A 25,877-nucleotide genomic window follows, 5' to 3' on the forward strand; every position below is an offset into this window, starting at 1 on the left:
GGGCTGCCCAGGCACTGCCCGTACGGGGGAGCAGAGACCAGCGGCGTAAATGCCCTCTCGTGGCCCCCTGCCGTGGTGTGAGGGCTGCCCAGGCACTGCCCGTACGGGGGAGCAGAGACCAGCGGCATAAATGCCCTCTCATGGCCCCCTGCCGTTGTGTGAGGGCTGCCCAGGCACTGCCCGTACGGGGGAGTAGAGACCAGCGGCGTAAATGCCCTCTCGTGGGCCCCCTGCTGTGGTGTGAGGGCTGCCCAGGCACTGCCCGTATGGGGGAGCAGAGACCAGCAGCGTAAATGCCCTCTCGTGGCCCCCTGCCGTGGTGTGAGGGCTGCCCAGGCACTGCCCGTACGGGGGAGTAGAGACCAGCGGCGTAAATGCCCTCTCGTGGGCCCCTGCCGTGGTGTGAGGGCTGCCCAGGCACTGCCCGTACGGGGGAGTAGAGACCAGCGGCGTAAATGCCCTCTCGTGGCCCCCGCCATGGTGTGAGGGCTGCCCAGGCACTGCCCGTACGGGGGAGTAGAGACCAGCGGCGTAAATGCCCTCTCGTGGCCCCCCGCCGTGGTGTGAGGGCTGCCCAGGCACTGCCCGTACAGGGGAGTAGAGACCAGCGGCGTAAATGCCCTCTCGTGGCCCCCCGCCGTGGTGTGAGGGCTGCCCAGGCGCTGCCCGTACGGGGGAGTAGAGACCAGCTGCGTTAATGCCCTCTCGTGGCCCCCCGCCGTGGTGTGAGGGCTGCCCAGGCACTGCCCGTACGGGGGAGCAGAGACCAGCTGCGTAAATGCCCTCTCGTGGGCCCCTGCCGTGGTGTGAGGGCTGCCCAGGCACTGCCCGTACGGGGGAGTAGAGACCAGTGGCGTAAATGCCCTCTCGTGGGGCCCCTGCCGTGGTGTGAGGGCTGCCCAGGCACTGCCCGTACGGGGGAGTAGAGACCAGCTGCGTAAATGCCCTCTCGTGGGCCCCCTGCCGTGGTGTGAGGGTTGCCCAGACACTGCCCGTACGGGGGAGCGGAGACCAGTGGCGTAAATGCCCTCTCGTGGCCCCCCGCCATGGTGTGAGGGCTGCCCAGGCACTGCCCGTACGGGGCAGCAGAGACCAGGTCTCCCCACTCACTTGCCAGGGCAGGCCAGGCAAGCAGGTGGCGCAGAACACCAGTCACAGGAGCTGCTGCCTCTCCCCTGAAGCAGGTCTGTGCTCAGCAGGTGATTCCCCCTCCTCTGAGTGCCCCCTTGTGCCCGGGCACCCTAAGGCCGGGGGTACATCCCTCCTTCCCTCTCGGGCACCTAGGGCCTCCCCCACCTCAGTAACACCCCTCCTTGGGGCCGGTTCATTACACAAACCCAGAGTAAATAATCCAGGGCAGAGACCACGTCTCACCCTTGGCCCAAAGAGCCCGGATATTCCCCCAACACCACACCTGGGCTCTTGGCTGCCGGAGAGCCACGCCTGCCCCGGCACCGGAGTGCCACGCCACTCGTTCCCGCAGGAACGGACCCCGGGGGCAGGCACCCCTCACCCCCCGCTCCATTAACCTCTCATCTCAGGTGCTCTCAGCTCCAACTCCGGAGTTAGCAGGTAACTCCCTCTGCTGCCTTCAGCCCCCTCCCCCAGGAACTGCCTACAGCTTCCTTTGGGGGCCTCTCTCTCTGACTCTCCCCGACCCTTCAGAGCCCCAGGTGCTGCCCCCTGCTTACCTGGCCAAACTGGGAGCAGCTGCATGGCAGGGGGTGCTGGGCCGGCTTCATTTAAAGGGGCCAGACATGCTGTGATGCTGCCCCCTTGGGCTCATGGGAACCTGGACCCATTGCACTGGGCCATCCCCTGACTTCTCAATCATTTCTCCCCCTGACTGGCATGGATACCCTGCCCACACTCCAATGGGGGGGCTCTATTTTGGGTAGCAAAGTCGGTATTTGCCAGTTCAGCCCCCTGGGTGGTGAATGGCTCTCAGGGGCGAGGATGGGGGAGGGAGTGGCTTTAAATGAGGACAGGCACGGTTCAAAGGGGCAAACGCCTGCGTGGGTAGCATCGGGGTTGGCACCACCACTGGCATTTGGACTCATGGCGCGTGGAACAGGGAGACAAGGGTGGGGTCTCCAAGTACAGTCACGCTGCCAGCTGCAGGATATCACCAATTGCAGCCCCATGGCTGCTGGTACCCTCTGGTACCAGGCACCACTAACGAACCGCCCTGCAGCGGGTCTCCATGGAGACGGCGGCCTGAAGTCCGGAGGGACATTGGATGCAGGGGGTTGCTCCAGCCCTTTATCAAGGTAGGGGCCAAGCCCAGCCAGAGCATCCCAGCTTTCATGCATGCCCTGACTGGCCCAGCAGCAGAGCGAAGGAGGGACAGGCCAGGTGGGAAGCCATATGGGCTGCATGGGAGCCCCGGTTTAGCCACTACTTAAGCCTCTGCAACAAGCAGGCACAGTGGGCCCCAAAGAGCCGTTTGGCACAACTGACACCCCTCCTCCAGCAGACACCACCCTGCCTCTTCAACAGCCGCAGTGGGGCAGCACCCCGGCTCTCCAGCACGTCAGCCTGATCCACCAGGAGCACAGTGGGGTTTCCAGACCCACAGCACCCCCTGCTGGCCAAGTATGGCTCCACCTCAGTTTCCCCTCACCTGGTTCACAGCAGTTTTCTATCCTGTAACTCCCCTGGGGGGTTATTGGCAAAATAATCTTCCAGGCACAATCCCCAGAGAACCACTCCCAGCCCTTTCTAGCTGGAGTCCTCCCACAGGCCTCTGCCGGCCTTGTCTACCTCCAGCTCCAAGAGGCCAGCAGGCAAATGCCTTCTGCTGCTCTCCTGGCCTCTCAGGGTCTGACTCCCTAGTGACCTTTCCCATCTCAGCCGCTCTGGGCTGCCTTTGTGGCTTCCAGCCTCTGGGACAGGGCAGCTTCTTCCAGGCCTGCCGCAGAACCCCCTGGGCTCCCCCTCCGAACTGGGTTCTCTGCCCAGGGGTTTATCAGGCCACCACCTGAGCCCAGTTAGTCCTGCCCACCTCCTAGCTAAGAGTCTGTTAATTAGCACAGGTGGGGCTGATTGATGGCTAGTGGAGCCAAGTGCTGTTCAGATAAAGCACTGCTCCAGGCCCTGAATACAGGGACATGAATAGGGACGTATCTGCCTCTTGTGGGACCTGACACCTCTCAAGCCAGGCTGGGGGATCCCTGCATGATCAGAGTCCAGGCAATCGTTACACAGTTGGCTTCTGACACCGCCCCCCCACCCCCACCCAAAGCCCAGACTGAAAACATTCCGGCTTCATCTCAGCGCCAACGGGCACGGGACAGGCACACAGGATGGGGAGGATTCAGCTGGGGTGTCGCTTTGCCCAATGCCTTCTGGGTGCTGCACGGTCTGTTCAATTGGAAATAACCAGCCCACCCACAGGCCGCTCAGGTTGCGTCCGGGCAGCTGCCTGTGGGATAGGAGAGAGAATAGTGCCCCCTGCAGGCACCAGAGCGCCTAACACAAACTGGACACATGCTTCCGGAAGCCCGTGCTGGTGTTCACGTTCCTAAGAGCAAGGCCCCCCACATGCTGTGCAGCGAGAGTGACCCTCATTCTGCACCACCAATGAGAAAAATGTCAATGAGATTCCATCTGAGAGTTCATGCTACAGTCAGCAGGGTCTCCCTTCTGTTGTTTAATCTGCCATCCGAGTCGACTGGTTTCACGCTGCCCCGTGAGGTTGAATTGCCAGGGGCTGCAGAATTGTGCATTAAAACACACCACGGCCTTCCGGAAGCTGACGGGTAAGCTGGCCTTTGAGACTGTGAGATAAGCACATTGGCTGGCTCGTTTGCTAAAATGATCAACAGTGAAACAGCCAACAGAGTTGGCATCAACCACAAGGGCTAGAAAATGTAGGGCCTGACACTCCACTGGGCTATGGCAGCCTAGCACTGGCGCCAATGGAGACGTGCCAATCACAGCAGCTGAGGAGCTGCCTAGCATTTCTTTCAGAGGAGACATTGGCTTCTGGGGCACAATTCTGCAGCAAGGGATGGATTCTTTGGCAAATGCTGCAGCTTCGGTGACCTGCCCGCCTCACTCACGGGGAGGCCGTAAGGCCGGAGGGGAGCACGACAGCTGTGTGACTGAGGGGCGAGTGCAAGGAGCCGACTAGCCGGCCCAAGGGAGCCCAGGGTTCAGGTGCAGCTGCTCCGATGTTCCCAGGTGCCAGGGTGTTGAAAGCCCAGTGGTAGTGGGTGAGGGGGTGCCCCAGGGGCTCAGCGTCTCTCCTAGTCCCCCACCCCGATAATCACAGCACCTTGTGATTGAGGCCCAGGCTGGGAGTCAGGAGACCCAGCTCTGCATGGCCGGCCCGCGAGACGCTGGGCAGATCACTGGGACCAGCGTCTTCAGTGGGGGCGCCAGTTCACTGAGGGCAGCCTTGGTGGCTGGAGCACAGCACGCTGGGGAGTCAGGCCCTCAGCTTCTCCTCCTGCAGCCAGTGGAAATCTCAGGGGTATTGTAGCCCCATTGGGCCACTTCTCTCTTTGTGCCTCCATTTCCCGTCAGATTCCCCCTCCCATGGCGGTGGGGCAGCTTCGTTCTCCAACGTTCGGGTGGGCTGCCGAGACCGCTGGAGGCAAAGGCTTCCAAAGAGCCGGTGCTGTGAGCCAGTGGCCTGGGCTAGGGCTCAGGAGATCTGCATGCTATGCCAGCTCAGCTGACCTGCTAGGCGATCTTGGGCGTGCCCCTTGCCTGCCCCATGCCTCAGTTTCCCCTCCCAGCCTTTGTCTTATTTATTTTGCTTGTAAGTGTAACTCCAGTGGGCGGTGTGTGTTACAGCACCCCGGCTGCGCTGAGCCACACAGAATGTGACTCCCAAGCACGGGCTGAATTCCCCGCTGCGTGTAGAGTGCAAACCAATTGCTGGTTGGCAGCCACCTGCCACCCTGCAACGTGTCCCTGGGGCGTCTGCACAATGGGCATGTTATTTTAACAGATTCTTCCCTCGTCCCAGCAGAGCCGCCCCTGGCCTGCAACCGGTCTTTTCCCTAGTAACCCCGCTGCGTCTCCACGGCTCCTGGCCATGGGCTGCTTTCCCTGCGGTGTGTATTACAGCTCCAGCAGGTTTCACTGATGGTGCAAAACAGGGGCGGGGTGAGGCTCTCAGGAAACAACCCAGCCCATCTCCAGCATGGACAGGCCCTCAGCCCCTAGCAGGACCATGCTAAGCCCCATCCCCTGGAGTCGCCCAACTAGTCCCTGCCTAGAGCACGGGAGGGCGAGGGAGGGGGGAGGCTCGTACACCCTGGGGGGCGGGTTGGTGGTAAGCGAAGCTGCGTGAGCTGAGAACAGCGCAGCACAAAGCCAGCTGAGATTCCCATTCATTAATCCGCCCCTTTGGAATGTTCCCCAGCCCAGTCAGCCTGCCCCCGCGCGGATCGACACGGAGAATAACGCACCAGTGAGCACCGGGGCCTGCGCAGCGCCAGGCTCGGGCCGGGGGGGGCTGTGCGGGAGGATTGCACAGGAGCTGTCTCTCCTTTCATGCCAGTGAGCGGTTGGTGGAAGAGTCTGGACAGAGCCATTACTCACCAGTCTCCCTTTTGTTTAACCGCCCAGCAGTGCTTGTCTGGAGTTTTGAATAGGAGCAAAACTTGGAAGCAGCCAGAGAGAGACGCATCCCCGACCCCCGGCTGCAGGAGCCCAGGATAACTGCGTGGCACCACACTCCTGCTTCATGGGGAGCCGCCCCTTAACCTGGGAGAAGAGAGCACAGAGCCATCTGAATGAAGGATAAAGGGATGCCCGCGTGCCAGCTCTTGGCACTGGCTTGCAGCTTGCTGGGCTCTGCTTTGGGGGAGTTCCCGGTACACCGGCACCCGGAGAAGCTGCCCCCCCTGGTGCCGCTGCAGCAAGGTAACTGACCAATTCCACTGAAATAACTGACTAAGGGGCCGGTCAAGATTTTCCAGCACCAGCTAAGCTGGTTGTAGGGGGCACATATCTGATCTCGGACCTGGGGCTGGGGGAGCCCACCAATATATATCCTTGCAGCCAGGGCTGACCCCGTGCTCGCTACGCCTCCTGGGGCACCCTCCGCCTCTACGGAAGCCAAGGGGAGCTGAGGGCACTCAGCGCTCTCCAGCATCAGACCCTCACCCTGCTGGGCCAGGTGCTGTGAATCGGCGCAGCTCCGGTGGCCCCTGTTTACCCCAGCGACGGGTCTGCACACCGAGGTTAACGGATGGTTTGTTGGTGGGAGGGAGGGAAGGTCTCGGAGCTGCTGAATGAGGGAAGCAGCACATTGTAACATCTGTAGCTGACAAGAGTCCAAACCTCAGGCCGGCAGAGAGGCGGGGGAAATCCACTCCCTCGCGGGGGGAGTCGGGGCACGGCCAGGGTTTATCCAGGCTGGACGAGAGTCCCCAGCCTGTCTCTCCCCAAACAGATCCTGGGTTTCAATCATTAGCATCAAATACTATTTTCATTTTTCAATCTCTTTGCTCCCGGGGTCTGACTGCCACATTGCAGGGCAGTTAGCCACATGGCCAGGCCCGGTCGAGGGGGCCACAGCTGGGGCCAGATTTTCTACCCAGCAGGTGCCCAGAAAAGGGGAATGATTTTCTGAAGGGTGCTGCTAATCAGTTGGAGCCGTCCTGCCAGGACTCTGCTTTGTGCCCGAGATACAGCAGGGATACAGGGCTCCCCTGCCTTTCCCGTCAGCCCCCCATGTACTTGTGGGTGATCCCAGAAACGCCCCAGCAAACATGCTCCAGGAGCGCCCAAGGACACCACTACTCCTCCCTTTTCTCTAGCTATTCTGCCCCGCCCCCGCCCCTTTCCTTGGGGGCTCTCAGGGGGCCAGAGCCCTATTCGTACCCGAGCAGCGAGACGCCCGGGCTGGCTCTGGAGCTGGTGTGTGTCAGTGGCTCGCAGAAAAGCCAGGCTTTCTTCTCTCCCCGTCACCATGGAGACCGTACCCTTCCTTGGCTGTTTGCAGGATTACTGTCCAGCCGGGGCTGGCTTGGATTCCTGAGCTGCTGCTGGAGGTGGCCGGGGCAGGGAGGCTGCAACTCTCGGAGTTGACTTCAGGACCCCAGCTCAGCCATGCTCTGCTTGGGGCCGGGGGTTGGGATCGGGGCCTTCGCTCATCTCCAACTCGTGTTCTTGAACTCGTGTTCCCTGACTCCCTGCTTTGCTCCCCTTGCCCAGCTCCAGGCTTGAAGGAACGTTTCCTGCTGCTTTCACTGCACAACAAACTGCGGAGCAAAGTCCAGCCGCCCGCTGCCAACATGCAGAGGATGGTGAGTCCCCCTCTGCCTGCCTGCTCAGACGCAGCAGGGGCCCAGCCGGGTCTGGGGACGGGCTGCTGGTGATGGAGACGCACTGCGGTTGAACAGGGGATCTCCTCAAGGGAGGGGAGGGTGCGACTGCACTTTGGGGGATCCTCTGGAGAATGCAGGGGCCAGATCAGCCCCTGGCACTGGGCGACAGCTGAGCCCTTCTGGCTAGTGCTGACGCCCAGAGTCCCAGGGCGGGACTGTCCATGCCCAACTGCGCTCTCCCCATTCCCTGTCGGGCTCTGCTCCCCCCAGGCCACCGGCAGCGCGGAGCACAAGACAGAACTGCACAGTGGACCTGGGACTCCCATGGGGCCCAGGGACCTGCCAGTCTGGGGCCTGGGTGGGGGCGGGCAGGGCATGGCTGAGCCCTGGTGTGGGGCACAGACAGGAATCAGAACCACTCCCCCTCGGCCACTATGCGCCAGCCTGCACAGGACTCCACGGAGACATGGCTGAGCTGCACCAGGTCCAGGGCTTACCCAGCCTGTTCACCTCCCTCCTCCCCCATTGAACCCACAGCTCCGGGCCAGGCAGGGCAGCAGAGAGCCAGGGCCAAGAGCTGAAAGAGGGAGGGTCTCTGTGATGCAAGGTGTCCCCCCCACTCCCACAGACACCCCCCCTCCAGAGGGTTTAGCCCCTTGGCCGGGATGGGGGACCTTCCCTAGGGGGCCCCACACAGCCTTGCCCTCTGCAGCCCCTTGCCAGCACCAGCTCTGAACTGATTCCCTGCCCACGGTCACCTCCAGCTCATGCCGCCGGCCCACAAGGCTCCTGGCAGCGCAGTCGGAAATAAGGCTGCACATTTCAGACCAGCCTGTTGATCAGTCAGATACCACAGGTGCATTCACGCGCAGCCTGGAGGGGTGACCCTGCTCAAAGTGGTGCCAGGACACACGCACGGAGAGACACACACTCACAGACACAGAGAGTCAGACAGACCTACAGAGAGACACAGACCGACAGACACACAGAGAGACACACACAGACACACACAGAACAACAGAAACAGACACACACACATACAGACACAGAGAGACATCCACAGACCGACCGACAAACACAGAGACACACAGAGCCCGACAGACACACACACACAGATGCACTCGCACACACATAGAGACACACACAGACACACACAGAACAACAGAAACAGACACACACACACACACACACACACAGACAGACACCCACAGACTGACAAACACAGAGCCCGACAGACAGACACACACAGACGCACTCGCACACACATAGACAGAGACGCACACAGACACACACACACACAGTGTCTAACAGTGACTCCAGCGCAAACAAGCTCAGGTAGCAGCTAGCGAGGTCGTTTTCTCCACCTGCAGGCCAGCAGACTCAAGCCAGGCTGAATACGTTGAATGTCGCAGACAGACCATGGACCATGGACTCAGCTCCCTCCCGTGGCTGGCCCGGCCCCAAACCCGTCTCAGTCACTCAGTTGGGGGCTTTCACTCTGGGTCCCGGGGAGCAGGTCACTGCATCAGAAGGGGGCAGGTCTGCAGGCACCGGACAGACTAGAACCACGCAGATGTAGCCGGCATTTCTCAGGGGCAAGATGTCAGGTGTCGGGCCCTCTCCTGCTGCTCTCCCCATGGCTGGGGGCTGAGGCTGCTCTCCCTGCTTCTGGGGGGGCTCATTGCACAGCGGAGAGGCTGGAGCTGGGGTGACGGGTACGCTTATTGCCCTGGTCCAGGCAGCAGCACCAAACTGTGTGCAGCATTGTGTGTCTTCCCCTCCCACCTCCCCGACAGCACAGGAGCTTACCGATGCTGTCACTGCTTGAGCAGCTCCAATGAATGAAGCAGGGTGCCAGGGCAGGGCTGCAGCTAGCCATGGTCTCCCAGGGAGCCATGCGGGGAGCCATCCACTTTGGGGGTGGCTTTTCTATGGGGGGCACCCTCCCTCCAGCCAGCGGGGACAAAGCCCTGCCCGGAAGCAGAGAGAGCCCTGGCTGGGGACAGTCTGGCCTCCTGGCCGCAGAGAAGTTCGGGCACTGGCCTGCGTCTAGTCCCCAGGATGGTCCCTGGCTACCAGTTCGTCTGGGGTCAGAACGCTGGGCCTGGGGCAGTGGAGTGTCTAACATCCGCCTCCACGGGACCCTGCAGACGGGAACCGTCCCGGTCCATCTCGCTCTTCCCTTCTCCTTCCTCTGCAGTGCCAGGCCCATCCCCGCTCTGGGTGGGACATGGGACATGGGGCCTCTCAGGCTGGTCCCATGGGGCAGGAGGCGGGCCCAGGTGGACCCCTGTGCTGACTCAGTGGGAGGTAAGGCCCTGCCAGAAGGAGGGAAACGACCCCTGGTACATCAGCCGCTTCCCCTGCCGGCTCAGCTGCTAGCACAGGCTGGGTATGTCATGGAGCAGGGAGCTGGGTGCCTGGGGCACTGGCTGGCGAGAGTGAGGTAGCACCCACCTGGCAGCTGATCTGTCCATACTGAAAAGCAAATATTCCACCCCCCTGCGCCAGGGCGTTGCAGGCCCTCGCCGGCATCCCAGCACTGCCCTTTGCCCGGAGGCACTGAGCCACTTCCGAGAGCAGAGGAGCCCGAGCCCAGCACCTGTGGTTTTATCTGGAGGGAGCTCAGAGACCCGGCAGGGCTGCATCTGAATGGTGCCACTGGTCACTAAGGGAGAGATTTTCACGAGCCCAGCACGCTGGGTGCTGAGTGCTTGTGAATCCGGCCTAGGTCTATGATGAGCCAAATCAATCCCCGGCTCTGAACACCCAACCTCTGGGGAGGCTGAAATCTGGCTCCAGACCCCTATTCCTGGCCTCTCCCTGCTCCTCAGCCAGGGTGCTGCTTGGGGCAGCCAGGGGTGAGTGGGCAATGGGCAGGGAGTGCGTGGGGGCTGCAGGCACTGGGGCTGGCACAGCTGGGCAGGCCAGGGCAGCGCTCTGGAACAAAAGGCCATTAATCTCCTTGTCCTCCCAGCCTGGCACCTCGTTAGCAATAATTAATGGAGTTGGTTTAACTCAGGCAACGGGAGGGGACGTTTGAGTGGCGAGTGGGTGTGGGTGCTTTACGGCTGGTTTCTTCAAGCATAATAAACTCCCCCAGCTCTCCACATAGGTCTGGGGAGGAAACGGCCTTGTCATCCTGAATGGCTCAGGATAAATTCACAGGGCACCTGTGGGCAACCACGGGCTGTTTCAAATGTTGCACAGGCCACTCTGCTCAGTCTGTGCACGTGGGTCACGGGTGGGTCCAGCTTCCATGTAGAAACAGGACGGCAAGGGGCCCCAGGCAGGAGTGGTGCTGTCCCTTTAAGGATGCACGGTGGCATCTCATGGCCCGGTGACAAGCTAGCAGGAGCCAGGCAGGTTTAATAGGTGGCTTTGTTCAGCCTGATCCTATTTGCATGGCAATCGCTGGGAGTTTTGCCATTACTCTCAATGCTGCCAGGAGCAAGCCAGTGAATAGCTTGGCTGGTTGCTAATGGTCATTTAACCGAGCTGTTGCTAAGAAACGAAAATTGCCTCCATTTTGGTGGGGCCTATCAATACAAGCATCTGGGCTGCTTCCCCTTCTGGCTGTGCCCAGCGGGATGCTGAGCCCAAACCTGCCATCATCTCAGATGCACGAAGCAGGAAGCTAACGCACAGCTGGGTGATTCTTAGCATTGCCAGCCCCTAGGGATGAGCAAGGGTGTCAGCGAGCCGTGCCTTCCCAGCGCTGAGGAGAGGGGCAAGGAACGTGGCAGTTCCCCAGGATTTAGTCCACGGCTGGCCCTTTAAAACCCCTGTGGCTCTGCATGGCAACCTCCCCTGACTAGCACTGTGCCCGTGGAGGGTTCAAAGGGCCAGAGCTGTACTGAGCAGGCGCCATTACCTCCTGGTGCTGCCCTCCGGCCCTGAAGAACTCCCCTGCCCTTGTCCTCGAGGGTGTTCCACCAAGCCCCCCGCCCATGCCCATCTCTGGGGCTGAGGAGGGGGAAAACCTCCCAGCAGGGCCTTTTACCCCACTCCTGGGGGTCAGGTGGAAGGACCCCATGGGCTCCCCATGTGCCAGTCCCCATCCCGAGCCTGGCATCTCTGCTGGCAGCGGTGAGGGAGGGTGACTCAGCGCAGTTCCCACGTGTGGCGCTTGGCTCCTGGCCTGGGAGAGGCTCTGTCATTTCCTCCTCCCTTCGGCTGCCCTGAGAGCCGTGGAAATTGCAATTTTAACTGTCTGGAACAAGATGTTTTTCTGCCTGGGAACAAACAACTGCCTGGTCTTCCTCCCACCCCTGCGTGCCATCCTCCTCCTCCCACGCAGGCAGGGGCCGCTGGGTCCAGCTGCTTTGAGGGGTTGGACACTGAACTCCCGACGCCAGGGCTAGACGCCGTCCCTGCCCCAGGAAAGCTGCCACATGCAATGCATGTCCTGGCCCTGCTGTGTCCCCCTGCCCATCGAGTGGGCACAGAGGGTCAGATCCTCAGCAGGCCTCAGTTGGAGCTCAGCTGCTTGGCACCTGCTGAGCTCTGGCCCCGAGCTCCTGCCGGCCCCCGGTGCTCAGAGCCATCAGCAATCGCAGGGGCACAGCGGTGCTGGTGAGCACGAGGCCTGGGGAGAACCTGCTGCTCTGTGGCTACCGTGGGCGAGGGCCCGGCCTTGGTGTCAAAGAGCCACGCCGCTCTGTGCTTCCTGCTGCAGCCCCTCGTGGCATGGACTGAGGCAAGTGGTTTGGAAAGGGACGTGGCCTGAGCCACTGAGGGCCTGGTCTGCAGAGGGGCTATGAACCTGCAGCTCCCTCTTGCAGCCAGCCAGGGGGCGCTCCCCCTTTGCAGCCAGCCGGGGGGCGCTCCCCCTTTGCAGCCAGCCAGGGGGCGCTTCCCCTTTGCAGCCAGCCGGGGGGCACTCCCCCTTTGCAGCCAGCAAGGGGCTCCCCCTTTGCAGCCAGCCAAGGGAGCTCCCCCTTGCAGCCAGCCGGGGACTCCCCCTCGCAGCCAGCTGGGGGGTACTCCCCCTTTGCAGCCAGCCAGGGGCTCCCCCTTGCAGCCAGCCGGGGACTCCCCCTTTGCAGCCAGCCAGGGGCTCCCCCTTGCAGCCAGCCGGGGACTCCCCCTCGCAGCCAGCGGGAGCTGCAGGTGTTTCAAGCTGGGCCCCACATACCAGTGCCCACTTCCGTAAACGTGGCCGCACTGATCTGGGTTTGCCTTCCCCCGGGTCTGAGCAGGGAGGGCCTGGGCTCTCCTGCCAGCTGTGGGGAGCAGCTCGTGGCTGGAACAGAACTGATGCCCGGCCTCAGCGCAGCAGAGCCGAGGCCCAGGTGGTGGCGGGAGGTGGGCAGAGATCTGGGCCGTCTGCTTTCACCAGCTGCCCGGGGGTTGTCCCCAAGGGGATGGGGAAGGGCTACAGCCCACTGCCCCTTTCGTTATGACAATGGACCCAGCGCCCGAGGCCCCTGCGGAGGCCGTGCTGGCCAGGCGTCCCGGAGGCTCTGCATGCTAATGCTCACTTTCTGCGCTGACAGGACTGGAGTGAGAAGCTGGCCCAGCTGGCCCAGGAGCGAGCAGCCAGCTGCCTGGCAGGGGCCCTGCCCCGCCCTCCGCACCACACCCAGCATGTGGGCTGGAATGCCCAGCTGCTCCCCACCGGGGCGGCCAGCTTTGCCACCGTGGTGGAGCTGTGGTTCAGCGAGGGACGGAGCTACGACTATCACGCAGCACAGTGCCTGGAGAACGCCACCTGCAGCCACTACACCCAGGTAAGCCAGCGAGGGACCCAGCGCTGTCTCCTCCCCGGGGGCGCCAGGCACCAGCACACGCCCCGCAGGAGAGCAGAGCTTGGTACAGAGAGAACGGTTCCCTTTGTATCACAGACCCTCCACCACGTGACTGGGTGCCACGGGGCCGCTCCAGGTAGCCCAGGGCTGGAAGAGCAGGTGGCCTGCAGGTCAGGATGGAGGCACACTGGCAGAGCTGTGTGTGCGAGCCACTGCAGGCCCCAGGGGTTCATCCCTGCCAGAATCCGGCCCGGGGCTGTCCGGGCCATAAAAATGCACCTAAGCCTGTTCGTCATTGCCTAGTAACCATCGCCGCCTGCTGTCATCCGTCCCAGGGAAAGCCAGCAGCGCCTGAAGGGCCTGGCTGCTCAGGTGGCCAGGGACAGGGCGTAGTGCTGGCAATGCTGGCAGGGCCGGCTCCAGGCACCAGCATAGCAAGCAGGTGCCTGGGGCGGCCAATGAAGAGAGGGGCGGCACGTGTGGCCGCTCGGCAGCAATTCAGCGGCGGGACCATCACTGCCTCTCGGCGCGAAGGACCTGCTGCCAAACTGCCGCTGTAGAAGAAGCGGCGGTAGAGCTGCTGCCGATCGCAAACACAGCTTTTTTTTTTTTTTCTGGCTTGGGGCGACAAAAATGCTAGAGCCGGCCCTGAATGCTGGGCCTGACAAAGGGCTCCAGCCCTGCCCGTGCGGGCGAGGCCCGGTGGGAGGCCTGGACCCCGCGTATGCCCACATCATCCCTGAGGGCGGAGTGGGGAACGACCATCTGGCAAGCAGCTGGGGCTGGGACTGCTCGTGTGGGATGGCTGGGCCCAGAGCTGAGCCAGCCCCCGTATACCCTGCCATACCCATACCCATGCCCCACCCTTCCTCAGCCAGGGCACGGGCAGGGCTTTGCCAGGCCAGGGGAGGAAAGGGAGGAAGGGTTGCCAACTTTGGCTGGACAAATTCCTGGAGATTTTGTCACATGACAATCTTTAATTTAAGATTAATCTTTAATTCCTGGAGACTCCAGAACAATCCCAGAGGGTTGGCAACCCTAAAGGGAGGGGAGCTCAGTGCTCTGTGGAACGCGCTGTGGCAGGGGTGGATCCAACCGGGCCATGGGATGCAGGTAGTGTGACCAGAGGGCCCGATATTCAGGGCTTCGTCTTATACAGGCACCAATTATCCCCCACCCCAATCCCAAGGCGATTGTTCACACTGGCTATCTGGGCTCCCTGCAGAGCGTTGGGCTGAGACTCTTTGGCCTGCCAGTTTAATAGTGTGGTGGGGGGGCCTTTCCCAGCCCTTCGCTGTGTGACCTGGTCAGCAGCAATCGCCAGCCCTCCAGCCACCCTGCAACAGCTGGCGCCCCCCACAGCTGGCACTGTGCCTGCAGCCGTGGCAAGGGGCTACCCCCATTGTGGCGGGCATAGGCTGGGCAGGTGCGCTGAGGCCTGCACCGTGTCTCTCTTGCAGCTGGTCTGGGCCACCTCCAGCAGGCTGGGCTGCGGGAAGCATGCCTGCATCGAGGGCCAGGAGAGGAGAGAGGCTTTCGTCTGCGCCTACTCCCCAGGGTAAGGCCTCTCGGCGTGCGCATGGGGCCTACCGCCCTTCCCGCCTGGCTGCAACCTAGGCCATGTGCTCACCCCCCTCATCTCCCTCGTCAGCCCCAGTGAGCCCACACCACAACCCCGCGTCGTCCACCCCAGCCCGGGCTGCAGGCATGGGTGAACGGGTCTGTCAATGCCAGAGAAACTTGGTGGGTGGGGCTTATAATGGAACATAAGAACAGCCATACTGGGTCAGACCAAAGGACCATCCAGCCCAGTATCCTGTCTACCAACAGCGGCCAATGCCAGGTGCCCCAGAGGGAGTGAACAGAACAGGGAATCATCAAGTGATCCATCCCATCGCCCATTTCCAGCTTCTGGCAAACACAGGCTAGGGACACCATCCCTTTCCATCCTGCCTAATAGCCATTGATGGATCCATCCTCCATGAATTTATCTAGGTTTTTTTTAAACCCTGTTATAGTCTTGGCCTTCACAACATCCTCTGGCAAAGAGTTCCACAGACTGACTGTGCACTGGGTGAAAAAATACTTCCTTTTGTTTGTTTTATATCTGCTGCCTATTAATTTCATTCGATGACCTCTAGTTCTTGTGTTATGAGAAGGAATAAATAACAATTCCTTAAAAACAACGAGGAGTCCTTGTGGCACTTTAGAGACTAACAAATGTATTTGGAAATAAGCTTTCATGGGCTATGCCCAAATAAATTTATTAGTCTCTAAGGTGCCATCGGACTCCTCGTTGTTTTTGCTGACACAGACTAACACGGCTGCCACTCTGAAAGCTAACACTTCCTTAATTACTTTCTCCACACCAGTCATGATTTTACAGCCCTCTATCATATCCCCCCTTAGTCGTCTCTTTTCCAAGCTGAAAAATCCCAGCCTTATTAATCTCTCCTCATACAGAAGCCGTTCCATACCCCTAATCATTTTTGTTGCCCTTTTCTGCACCTTTTCCAATTCCAATGTATCTTTTTTGAGGTGGGGTGACCACATATGCACGCAGTATTCAAGATGTGGGCGTACCATGGATTTATGTAGCCGCAAAATGATATTTTCTACCTTATTATCTATCCTTTTCCTAATGATTCCCAACATTCTGTTCGCTTTTCTGACTGCCGCTGCACATTGAGTGGATGTTTTCAGAGAACTGTCCACAATGACTCAAGATCTTTCTTGACTAGTAACAGCTAATTTAGACCCCGTCATTTTATATGTATAGTTGGGATTATGTTCTCCAGTGTGCATCACTTTGCATGTATCAACATTGAATTTCATCTGCCATTTTGTTGCCCAGTCACCCAGTTTCGTGAGATCCTTTTGTAGCTCTTTGCAGTCTGTCTGGGACTTAAAGATTGTGAGTAGTTTTGTATCATCTGCAGATTTTGCCACCTCACTGTTTACCCTTTTTCCCAAATCATTTATGAATATTGTGATATAGCAGGGCCATGTCAGGTGGTCAGTAGTATATCCCTGCTGCTATATTCTCATTATTAGAGCATGGAATTACTATCCATAGAGATTCTATGGTACAGTTTGGTTCATTTAAGATTTTTACTTCATTTGAGTCTGTGCTTTCTTTCACATCTAGTGCCACTCCCCCACCAGCACGACCTGTTCTGTCCTTCTGATATATTTTGTACCCTGATATTACTGTGTCTCATTGATTATCCTCATTCCACCAGGTTCTGTGATGCCTATTATATCCATATCCTCATTTAATACGAGGCACTCTATTTTCACCCATCTTATTATTTAGGCTCCTAGCGTTGGAATATAAGCACTTGCAAAACGTGTCCCTTTTTAGCTGTCTGCCATTACATGATGTAGTTGAATGGGAATTTTTTTCATTTGACTTTCTCATCAGATCCTACCCCTATTTTATCATCTTCCATCCTCTCCTCCTTACTAGGACATAGAGAATCTCCATTAGTAGATCCTCCCCTACGGGATGTCTCTGACCGAACCACATGCTCCTCCACAGCTGTCGGCTTTCCCCCCACCCTTAAAATTAAAAAGGTTGTAGAGCAGTTTTTAAACTAAGTGCCAGCAATCTGGTTCCATTTTGGATTAAGTGGAGCCTATCCATTTCAGAGAATGCTACCATGGAGATCCTGGACTTTAATCTCTTACCTAGCAGCCTAAATTTGGCCTCCAGGACCTCTCTCCTGTCCTTCCCTATGTCACTGGTACCTACATGTACTATGACCACCAGCTCCTCCCCAACACTACACATAAGTCTATCTAGATGTCTTGAGAGATCTGCAACCTTCGCACCAGGAAGTGGGAGGACCTTGGCCCCAGGGATGGGATTTACACTGAAAGAGGTGGGTGGATCTGTCAATGGAAGCAGAGAGTGGGTGGAGCTTATGATAGTAGGCGGAGCTTGGCCCTACAGAAGTAGAAGGTGGGCGGAAGGGTCTGTCAATGGAAGTAGAAAATGGGTGGGGCTTAAGATAATAGTAGGTGGGGCTTGGCCCACAGGAAGTAAAAGGTGGGTGGGGCTTACAATGAAAGAAGGTAAGACTTGGCCCCAGGGAAGAGGATGGTGGGTGTGACTTATTATTAAAGTAGGTGGGGCTTGGAAGCAGAAAGTGGGTGGGGCTAATCAGCTGGCCGGCCTTGCCTGGGCAGAAGATGCTGCACTCCCTTCCATTAAGCATTAGGGGCCGACTGCAGCCTGTGCAGCTCACACGCTGGTTGCCCAGCTCCAGTGGTGAAGGAGAGGAGGTGGGGAGCTGTGGCCGAGCCTCTGACTGCAATAGGGCCAGCTGCCTGGGGACAACCCACATGGCCCCTGGGCTGGAAAGGGGCCCCTGGCCCTGCGGCTCCATGTCTGTCTGTTCCACCCTCAGGGGGAACTGGGAGATGAACGGGAAGACGATCATCCCTTACAAGAAAGGAGCCTGGTGTTCACTCTGCACCTCAGGATGCTCCGGATGCTTCAAGTCGTGGGATCACAGTGGGGGGCTGTGTGGTGAGTGCTGGCTCCCCCACCCCCTGCTCCCCCCAGCCCGGTACCTTCACTTGAATTTAGATTATGCTAGTCCCCCTGCCCTGCCATCTTACAGCCGCCTTGTGCTTTTTGTTTGATCAGAGGTCCCCAGGAACCCCTGTCGGATGAGCTGCAGGAACGACGGGCGGTTGAACATGAGCACCTGCCACTGCGACTGCCTGCCAGGGTACACGGGCCGGTACTGCCAAGGTGAGAGAGCCGGCTGGCATGGGTGTGTGCAGGGTGCACAGGGATGCCTCTTGCCATCGGTGCCACGGGTGAGACGCCTGCATTGCATGGTTGTTGTGTTGCATTACAGTCTTGTGTGTGGAGTGCTGTGGGGCTGGCGCCCGGGGGCTGCGCAGCAGAAGCATTTTCAGGATGAAGTGGCAGGGATGGGGTGAGCAGCACTGGAGATCGGAGGCTGGAGTCTCTCCAGGGGCAGTTACAGGCATTTGCCTGCCCTGTCTGTGCATTTTGCTCCTTCCCACTGTTTTTGTTTCTTCTCAGTTTACGATCCCCTGAGGGTTGCCTGGGGGTAGCTAACATTGGCTTTGCTTTGAGAACTGCAACAACATCCTTGTAGGGCTTATTTCTGTGTTGCAGGGAGAGTGGGGCAGGGAACCCCTGCATGGGGCCAGTGCAGCAGCCTGATGTGGTGAAGGGAGACACTCCTGCCGCACTCACCTGCGCCCAAAAGCCTAATTAGCCTCCTCACCATTTGCTAGCCCAAGAACCCACTGTAGTCTCGCCTCAGTTTCCCCTTCATCCAGCCATGCAAAGAAATATTGTGTCTCAGCAGCAAACTGAGCCCCTTTAATTCACACACAGAGCCAGTCCACAGATCCCTCGTGGTACAGACAGGCCCTCCCCAACCCCAGCACCGCCACGGTTACCGTGCAGCAGCCTTCACTCCCGTTCAGGGGTCGCTGTCCAAGGTCACTAACCCCCTGCCCCAGTTCCTTGGCTCCCGTTCCAGGGCCCCACCCAAGAGCTCCAAGCCCCACATCTCCCTGCAGCCCCATGCCAGTGTCCCTGGGAGAGGCTCCCTGCAGCGTGCCACTCCTCCTCCAGGCCTCCCTGCCTGTCAGTCCTACCCCTGCCCAGGGAACCTCCCTCCAGGACCAGCCCTGTGCTCCTGAGTGCCTCCTGCAGCCCCCACTCGCTCTTCTGCCAGAGGGCTCCCCGCAGCGTCCTACTGCCCAGGCCTCCCTGCCGGTGAGCCCTGCCCCTGCTCCTGGGCACTTCTCTGCAGAGGCAGCCCCTGGCTTGTGGGCCCGGCTTACTTGTTCATAGGGGCCACTGCACAAGCTTTCCTGCACCTGGGCCAGACCTCACCAGCCTTCCCAGCACTCACCGCCAGCAGCTCCCAGTTACTGCTCTCCTGCAGCTTCCTCCCTCCGCCATCTCTCCGCTGCTTCCGCGGTCAGGCAGCTCCCCCCTGCCCTTCCCGGCCAACCAGCTGCCTCAGTTTCTCCTTGCTATGGCCCAGGTACCCTCTCTCTAGCTCAGCTGGGAGGCAGCTGACCAGTCACAGGTTTACCAGCTCCCTCGTAAAGGGGCCGGTCAGCCTGGGACATCCCCCAGGTTCTCTCATCCTGAGGATTTCTGCAGGGACCCTTGAGAACAGCAGAAATCAGTCCTGAGGTGTCCCAGGAATCATGGAACTGGCTTATCTAGCCCAGTCCCTTCCTGCTCCCTGGGTACGTCTCTGCCACAGTACAAAACCCACGGCAGCAAGTCTGAGCCCAGGTCAGTGTAGCCGTTCCCACTCGGGCTGGAGCCTGGGCTCCGAGACACCCCACCCACCCCCCCATGAATCCGGGCTCCAGCCCAGACAGGCACGTCCTGTCATGGACTCACAGGACTCGTGCTCTCTCTCAGCTCCGTACGGTCCCTGGGGGGAGCCCCCTTCACTGCGACAGCCCTTCGCGGGGGTCCACACTCTCTCAGGGGTTAAGCCCCTCAGCCTCCTGGAACCGCACCGCTCTGAGCCTTCAGCAGCCTGTCTCTCGCCGGGGGCCCCTCAGGGACTGGAGTCCACTCGCTCTGAACCCCTGGGGCCTCCTCACTCAGAGGGCACCAGAGTGACTCTCAGCCAGCGTAAAACAGGAGGGTTTATTGAGCATCTGAACCCAGCACAGGAAACTCTCTGGGCCTTCAGGCCTGGCCTCCTTCACCACAGTACATCTAAGTCTATCCCGCATCCAGGGGGGCTCTGGTTGCTCTCTCTCCCTAGTCCAGCAGCCCCCTCCTTCCAGCCGATCATCCAATATCATATCCCCCAACAGCTCCTCCTCTGTCCTTTGTCTTCTGTCCCAGGTAAACAGGTCACTGGGGCTCTCTCTCCTCAGCCCTTTGTCCTCCCACTGGCCAGAACCAGCTGCCTTCCAAGCTGGGCTGAGCCTATCGGTCACCAGGTCACTGGTCACTGGGGTACCCCCATCTCCACGCCATTGTCCGGGGGTCCCGGCTGCCAGGTGAGGTCACACCTGGTCCTCTGCAACAACAAACCCTCTCCCTCTCCACCTTGTTAAACATGCAGCACACAGGGAAACTGAGGCACGCACACACTATTCATGTAAAACACTACAAAAATCCCACGGGGGAGGCCCAGGGCTGGATGAGGCTGGATCACCCCTAACAACAGCTTGTCACTGATCTCTCTTTCTGGATCCCGGGCTTTTCCCCTGGTGACTGTGAACGGGAGACACCTCCTCTCCCTCCATGGACAGCTAGATTAGTGAGCCCAGGCCCGGCTGCGGGTACGAACGCAGCCCCTCTGATCTCTGCTGGCAGGCAGGGGTTAGCTGGTCAGAGAGGGGAAGTTATTCCAGCAGAGCATTGGCTCCTGGCTTAGGAGAGAGATTCCCTTTCCCCTTCTCCTCCCTCTGCCCCCACACACGCCCAAAGCACAGCTCCAGTATGCCAGGGTGGTACAGTCGCCCAGCTGGGCAGCTCCAGCACATGACTCACCTCCTTCAGCTGGTTGCTGATTTCCAGGGCTCTCCCCAGGCTCGTCGCACTGAGCTGAGACCCCTCTTCCAGTCCCCGATCAGGCACGTTGTCGTACCAGCCCTTTTGCAGTTCCTGGGCCCCGGCTAGGTTCTTCCTGGCCAAATCCATGAGCTCAGGGAGCTTTCCCCAGAACGATAGTTCAGAATCCACCACCGATTCCCCATTTGTTTCTCATCAACTCCAGGGGTCCCCTCCCTCTCCTTCCATGCACCAACTCAAAAGGGTGGACCCCTGGGAATTTCCGGGGCAGTAAATGTTCTGCAGCAGCTCTCACCGGGGGCGCTGAACTCCCTGATATTTAGAAGAAGGGATGACCCCCCCAGTGGTATTTCTGGGGGACCACCAGCCTTCTGATCCCCCAAGGGTCAGTTCTCCCTTGGAGAGCCCTTTCCTGGTACCAGGTCCCTTCTCCCACCTGGATCCTTCCCTGTGATCCTTCCCCAAGATTTTACAACACCTGCGTCTTCCAGGCGGGATCCTTCTGCGGCTAGGTCTGGAATTCAGCTGCTGTGCCTTAGTTTCCCCCTTGGTCTCAGCACTGTTAAGCCCTGTCCCTGGCAACTCCCTTCCCCGCAGTGGAGGTTCCACACGCCCCTGCTGGGTGGATTGCTGGTGCCAGGCCAAGTGCCCCTCCCTGACCTCAGCCACAGGCAAGGACCAGGGCACCATCTGGCCAGTTCTTCAGTGCATCCCCCTCAGCACCTCTGCAGGGAGCTGACCCTGCACCCCAACCTCTTTGGGGCCCCCATTCAGATGTATCCTCACTACAAGATCTTAACTGGGGGTCCGACCACCCCCAGCACCCGTGTCCCAGTGAGGGCAGGGAGTGAGCCCACTGCTTTGGCTGCCACGTCAGCGCCAGATTGATCCACCTCTCCTCAGTGCAGGGCCGATGTCCCACTCAGCTCCAGGGGCCTGGCTGCAGACTCGAGCCTCGGAGATCTTCCCTTGTGCTACTAGCCGGGGGGACTTCCCCTCGTCCCCGCCGGGGCCATTCACATTCTCACTGGCTCCTTCCCATCTCTGGGTTCGGATCTTTGGCTGTTACTGGCAAGGGGTCTGGATCCTGTCTTAAAGAGACACAGTCGCTTCCCAAGAGTACATCAAAGCTGATGTGCTGAAGGACCCTGGCTACCAGCCCCCCCATCCTTCCTGTGTCTCTGTCTGCACAGGAGGTGAATGGCTGCCATTGGGAAGCTTTCCCCAAGTTACACGGCCCCTCAGCAGCTGGTGAGGTTGCACCACACCCACAAGAGTCTCTGTCCCAGAATCTCCTCACTCCGTGAATGTCTCCCCATTGACCCCCACCTGCCACTCCCCCTGGGGATCACAGGGGCCTGAGCCCAGGGGGTACAAGCAGACATATCTGCTGGGCTTGGAGGGGAAGCCCGTCTGCCACTCCTCCCTGGCCAGCTCTGCCCCAGGAGCTGGCTGGGTGACCGCTTCCTCTGAAGGGACAGACACACAGCTCCCTCTCCGAGCCTGCATTAACGGCTGTCTCCCCTTCACCTATTAACCCTTCAAGGGGTCTGTTGGGCAAAAATTTCCTGTGTCTTTGGGCATGACACCACCTTGCCTCCTTTTGCCTGCAATAATGACATCTCAGGTCCCACAGGTCCCAGGGAAGGGGTCTGCCTGCTCCGGCATTTCTGGGCTTCCTGGAGACTCACCTCTGAGAGGTCTCTGGGTGACTCCCCCTCCAAGTCCCCGACCTGGGTCTCTCTCCCACACCCCATCTGCTGTCCATAACCTCAAGTCTGCCAGCGAACCTGCACTTTGCAGGGCTTTGGGCTTCTGAGGGCAGATGTCCTACAGCTGCCCCAATCCAACCAGATTCTACACGTTCTCTGCAGAAGTGGCCCCGCACCCTTTCCCCCCTTGCTGAGAGATTTTCCCAGCAGGGTGGTGACTTCCTTGTGCGTGATGCCCAGGGTTTCTCATACATCCTGGAATCTTTTCCTGTCTGTCTCAGGGGTCCATTCAAATGAAAGCGGCAAAGCCTGTTTGAACCTTCATAGTCCCCAGTCTCTGCACTGTCCATTTGGCTGAACAGCCCTGTGGCCTTGGGACCAAGCAGGGGGGTGAGATAGCTGTGCCTGTCCGCAGGGCCAGTCTGGTTCAAATCACCAGCCTTCTCCCAGGCCGGGGGTCGGCCCCGATAGCCCTCCCCCGTTACACCGGGCACACTTTGGAATCTGGGCTTCCCGCCGAACAGGCAGCTTGGGGTCCTTCTCCACTTACCCCACCGCAAGTCCTCCTGACCTGCCTCTCCTCCAACTCCAATTCATGGTTTTGCTGCTCTGAGCAAGTTGCTGCCTCCGCTCCTCCAGCTCCAGTTCCTTCACTCTCAGCTCCGGTTTCCATCTCTTCACCTCCACTGGGGGGAACCCAGGCTGGGGAACCGTACCCGCCTGCTACTCCCAGGCTCTCCGGGCATCCCGGAAGCCCCGCTGGGATCTGGAACTTGTTCCGTGGACTGGTCACTCTCTACCAGCCGGGCAATCAGCTGCTCCCAGGTGAGCCTCACAACGCTCTGCCCTCTTTCCCTGCACAGATGTGGGGAGGGTTGTAGGCCATTTCTGCGCTGGTTCCTTCAATTCCCTTGTTTTATCGCTGGCAGCCACTCACTGCAAAGTGCCTGTGCTCGCAGCCAACTGTCTACAGGGTGCATCCGCCAACCATCCTCTGCTACCACGTTGTCACGGACTCACAGGGCTCGCACTCACGGCTCTGTATGGTCCCTGGGAGGAATCCCCTTCAGTGTGACAGTCCTTCTCGGGGGGTTGAGCCTTCAGGCCTGCACAGCTGTTTCTCACCGTGGGCCCCTTCAGGGCTTCCACTCGCTCTGGACCCTCAGGGCCTCTACTCCCGGAGGGAATAATCCAACCCCGATATCTAGACCAGAGCCACTCTCAGGCAGCGTAAAACAGGAGGGTTTATTGAATGTCTGAGCACAGCATAGGGAACTCTCCAGGCCCTCGGGCCTAGCAACCCTCAGCACAGTACATCTAGGTCTCTCCTGCATCCAGGTGGGCTCCGGCTGATCTCTCTTTCCTGTCCAGCCGCCAGTCATCCTATATCATCCCCCAACAGCTCCTTTGTCCTCTGTCTTCTGTCCCAGGTAAACAGGTCACTGGGGCCCTCTCTTCTCCGTCCTCTGTAACATCCCCTCTCCCACCACCTTCTTAAACATGCAGCACACAGGGAAACTGAGGCACGCGCACACACTATCCATGTCTACACTGCTATAAGCCCTGCAGCCTGAGCCCCGCGAACCTGAGTCAGTTGACCCCCGGCTCTGGGACTCGCTGCTGTGGGTCTTGCCTTGCAGAGTAGATGTACCCTCTGTGGCTCCCAGCATGTGGGTGACAATTCCTAAATAGCCCTCCCCTGGAATGGCTCAGGATGTGATACTGCCCCATGCTGGTGGCTGCACCTGAGTGTGAGGGCTGGGTCCCAGGGACCCATCACCACTGGCCACATGAGGGCCAATGTAGCATCCGACACTGAGGAAAAGAATGCGGCTTGTGAGGCACATGGGAATGCAGAGCAAATACACGCCTAGATCCCAGCAGCTCCCAAATTCCCTGGGCCCTGTTCGAAGCTTCCCAATCTGCAGACCCAACGGCTCAGCTCCCATCCACGGTGGGCGCAAAGGATGGAAATATGGCTTGGGATGGAAATCCAGGCTCAGCCTTGACTATGGAGTGGCTACCACTGCCTCCATCATGCTGAGTGCATGCGTGTCATCATAGAATCATCATAGAATCTCAGGGTTGGAAGGGACCTCAGGAGGTATCTAGTCCAACCCCCTGCTCAAAGCAGGACCAAACCCAACTAAATCATCCCAGCCAGGGCTTTGTCAAGCCTGACCTTAAAAACCTCCAAGGAAGGAGATTCCACCACCTCCCTAGGTAACCCATTCCAGTGCTTCACCACCCTACTAGTGAAAAAGTTTTTCCTAATGTCCTAAACCTCCCCCTCTGCAACTTGAGACCATTACTCCTTGTTCTGTCATCTTCTACCACTGAGAACAGTCTAGATCCATCCTCTTTGGAACCCCCTTTCAGGTAGTTGAAAGCAGCTATCAAATCCCCCCTCATTCTTCTCTTCTGCAGGCTAAACAATCCCAGTTCCCTCAGCCTCTCCTCATAAGTCATGTGCTCCAGCCCCCTAATCATTTTTGTTGCCCTCCGCTGGACTCTCTCCAATTTATCCACATCCTTCTTGTAGTGTGGGGCCCAAAACTGGACACAGTACTCCAGATGAGGCCTCACCAGTGCTGAATAGAGGGGAATGATCACATCCCTCAATCTGCTGGAAATGCCCCTACTTATACAACCCAAAATGCCATTAGCCTTCTTGGCAACAAGGGCACACTGTTGACTCATATTCAGCTTTTCGTCCACCGTAACCCTTAGGTCCTTTTCTGCAGAACTGCTGCCCAGCCATTCGGTCCCTAGTCTGTAGCAGTGCATGGGATTCTTCCGTCCTAAGTGCAGGACTCTGCACTTGTCCTTGTTGAACCTCATCATATTTCTTTTGGCCCAATCCTCTAATTTGTCTAGGTCCCTCTGTATCCTATCCCTACCCTCCAGCGTATCAACCACTCCTCCCAGTTGAGTGTCATCTGCAAACTTGCTAAGGGTGCAGTCCACACCATCCTCCAGATCGTTAATGAAGATATTGAATAAAACCAGCCCCAGCACCGACCCTTGGGGCACTCCACTGGATACCAGCTGCCAACTAGACATGGAACCATTGATCACTACTCGTTGAGCCCAACCATCTAGCCAGTTTTCTATCCACCTTACCGTCCATTCATCCAGCCCATACTTCTTTAACTTGCTGGCAAGAATACTGTGGGAGACTGTATCAAAAGCTTTGCTAAAGTCCAGAAATAGCACATCCACTGCTTTCCCCTCATCCACAGAGCCAGTTATCTCATCATAGAAGGCAATTAGATTAGTCAGGCATGACTTGCCCTTGGTGAATCCATGCTGACTGTTCCTGATCACTTTCCCCTCCTTTAAGTGGTTCAGAATTGATTCCTTGAGGACCTGTTCCATGATTTTTCCAGGGACTGAGGTGAGACTGACTGGCCTGTAGTTCCCCGGATCTTCCTTCTTCCCTTTTTTAAAGATGGGCACTACATTAGCTTTTTTCCAGTCATCCGGGACCTCCCCCGATCGCCATGAGTTTTCAAAGATAATGGCCAATGGCTCTGCAATCTCATCAGCCAACTCCTTTAGCACCCTCGGATGCAGC

The 25,877-nt window shown here is 58.8% G+C and overlaps 2 protein-coding genes across 4 annotated transcripts in view; one reads left to right on the forward strand and one right to left on the reverse strand.

Annotated features, from left to right (window-relative positions):
- LOC120384664 (fibulin-7-like) overlaps positions 1 to 5,681 on the reverse strand; it is a 31,108-nt gene extending 25,427 nt beyond the window's left edge. The window contains exon 1 of the mRNA XM_039503646.1: positions 5,557 to 5,681. The gene's annotated coding sequence lies outside the window, so the exon portion shown is untranslated. The remainder of the gene's footprint in view (positions 1 to 5,556) is intronic.
- A 35-nt stretch (positions 5,682 to 5,716) lies between these two features.
- CLEC18C (C-type lectin domain family 18 member C) overlaps positions 5,717 to 25,877 on the forward strand; it is a 37,421-nt gene continuing 17,260 nt past the window's right edge. For all 3 annotated transcript variants that reach the window (XR_005589021.1, XM_039503645.1, XM_039503644.1), the window contains exons 1-6: positions 5,717 to 5,880; positions 7,177 to 7,268; positions 12,788 to 13,021; positions 14,500 to 14,597; positions 17,452 to 17,573; positions 17,694 to 17,801. Coding sequence is in view for 2 of the 3 variants with exons in the window: in XM_039503645.1 (XP_039359579.1) it covers positions 5,751 to 5,880; positions 7,177 to 7,268; positions 12,788 to 13,021; positions 14,500 to 14,597; positions 17,452 to 17,573; positions 17,694 to 17,801 (784 nt within the window). In the remaining variant the exon portion in view is untranslated. The remainder of the gene's footprint in view (positions 5,881 to 7,176; positions 7,269 to 12,787; positions 13,022 to 14,499; positions 14,598 to 17,451; positions 17,574 to 17,693; positions 17,802 to 25,877) is intronic.

This window comes from Mauremys reevesii, linkage group 16 (assembly GCF_016161935.1).
Source record: "Mauremys reevesii isolate NIE-2019 linkage group 16, ASM1616193v1, whole genome shotgun sequence".
NCBI classification, from domain to species: domain Eukaryota; kingdom Metazoa; phylum Chordata; order Testudines; family Geoemydidae; genus Mauremys; species Mauremys reevesii.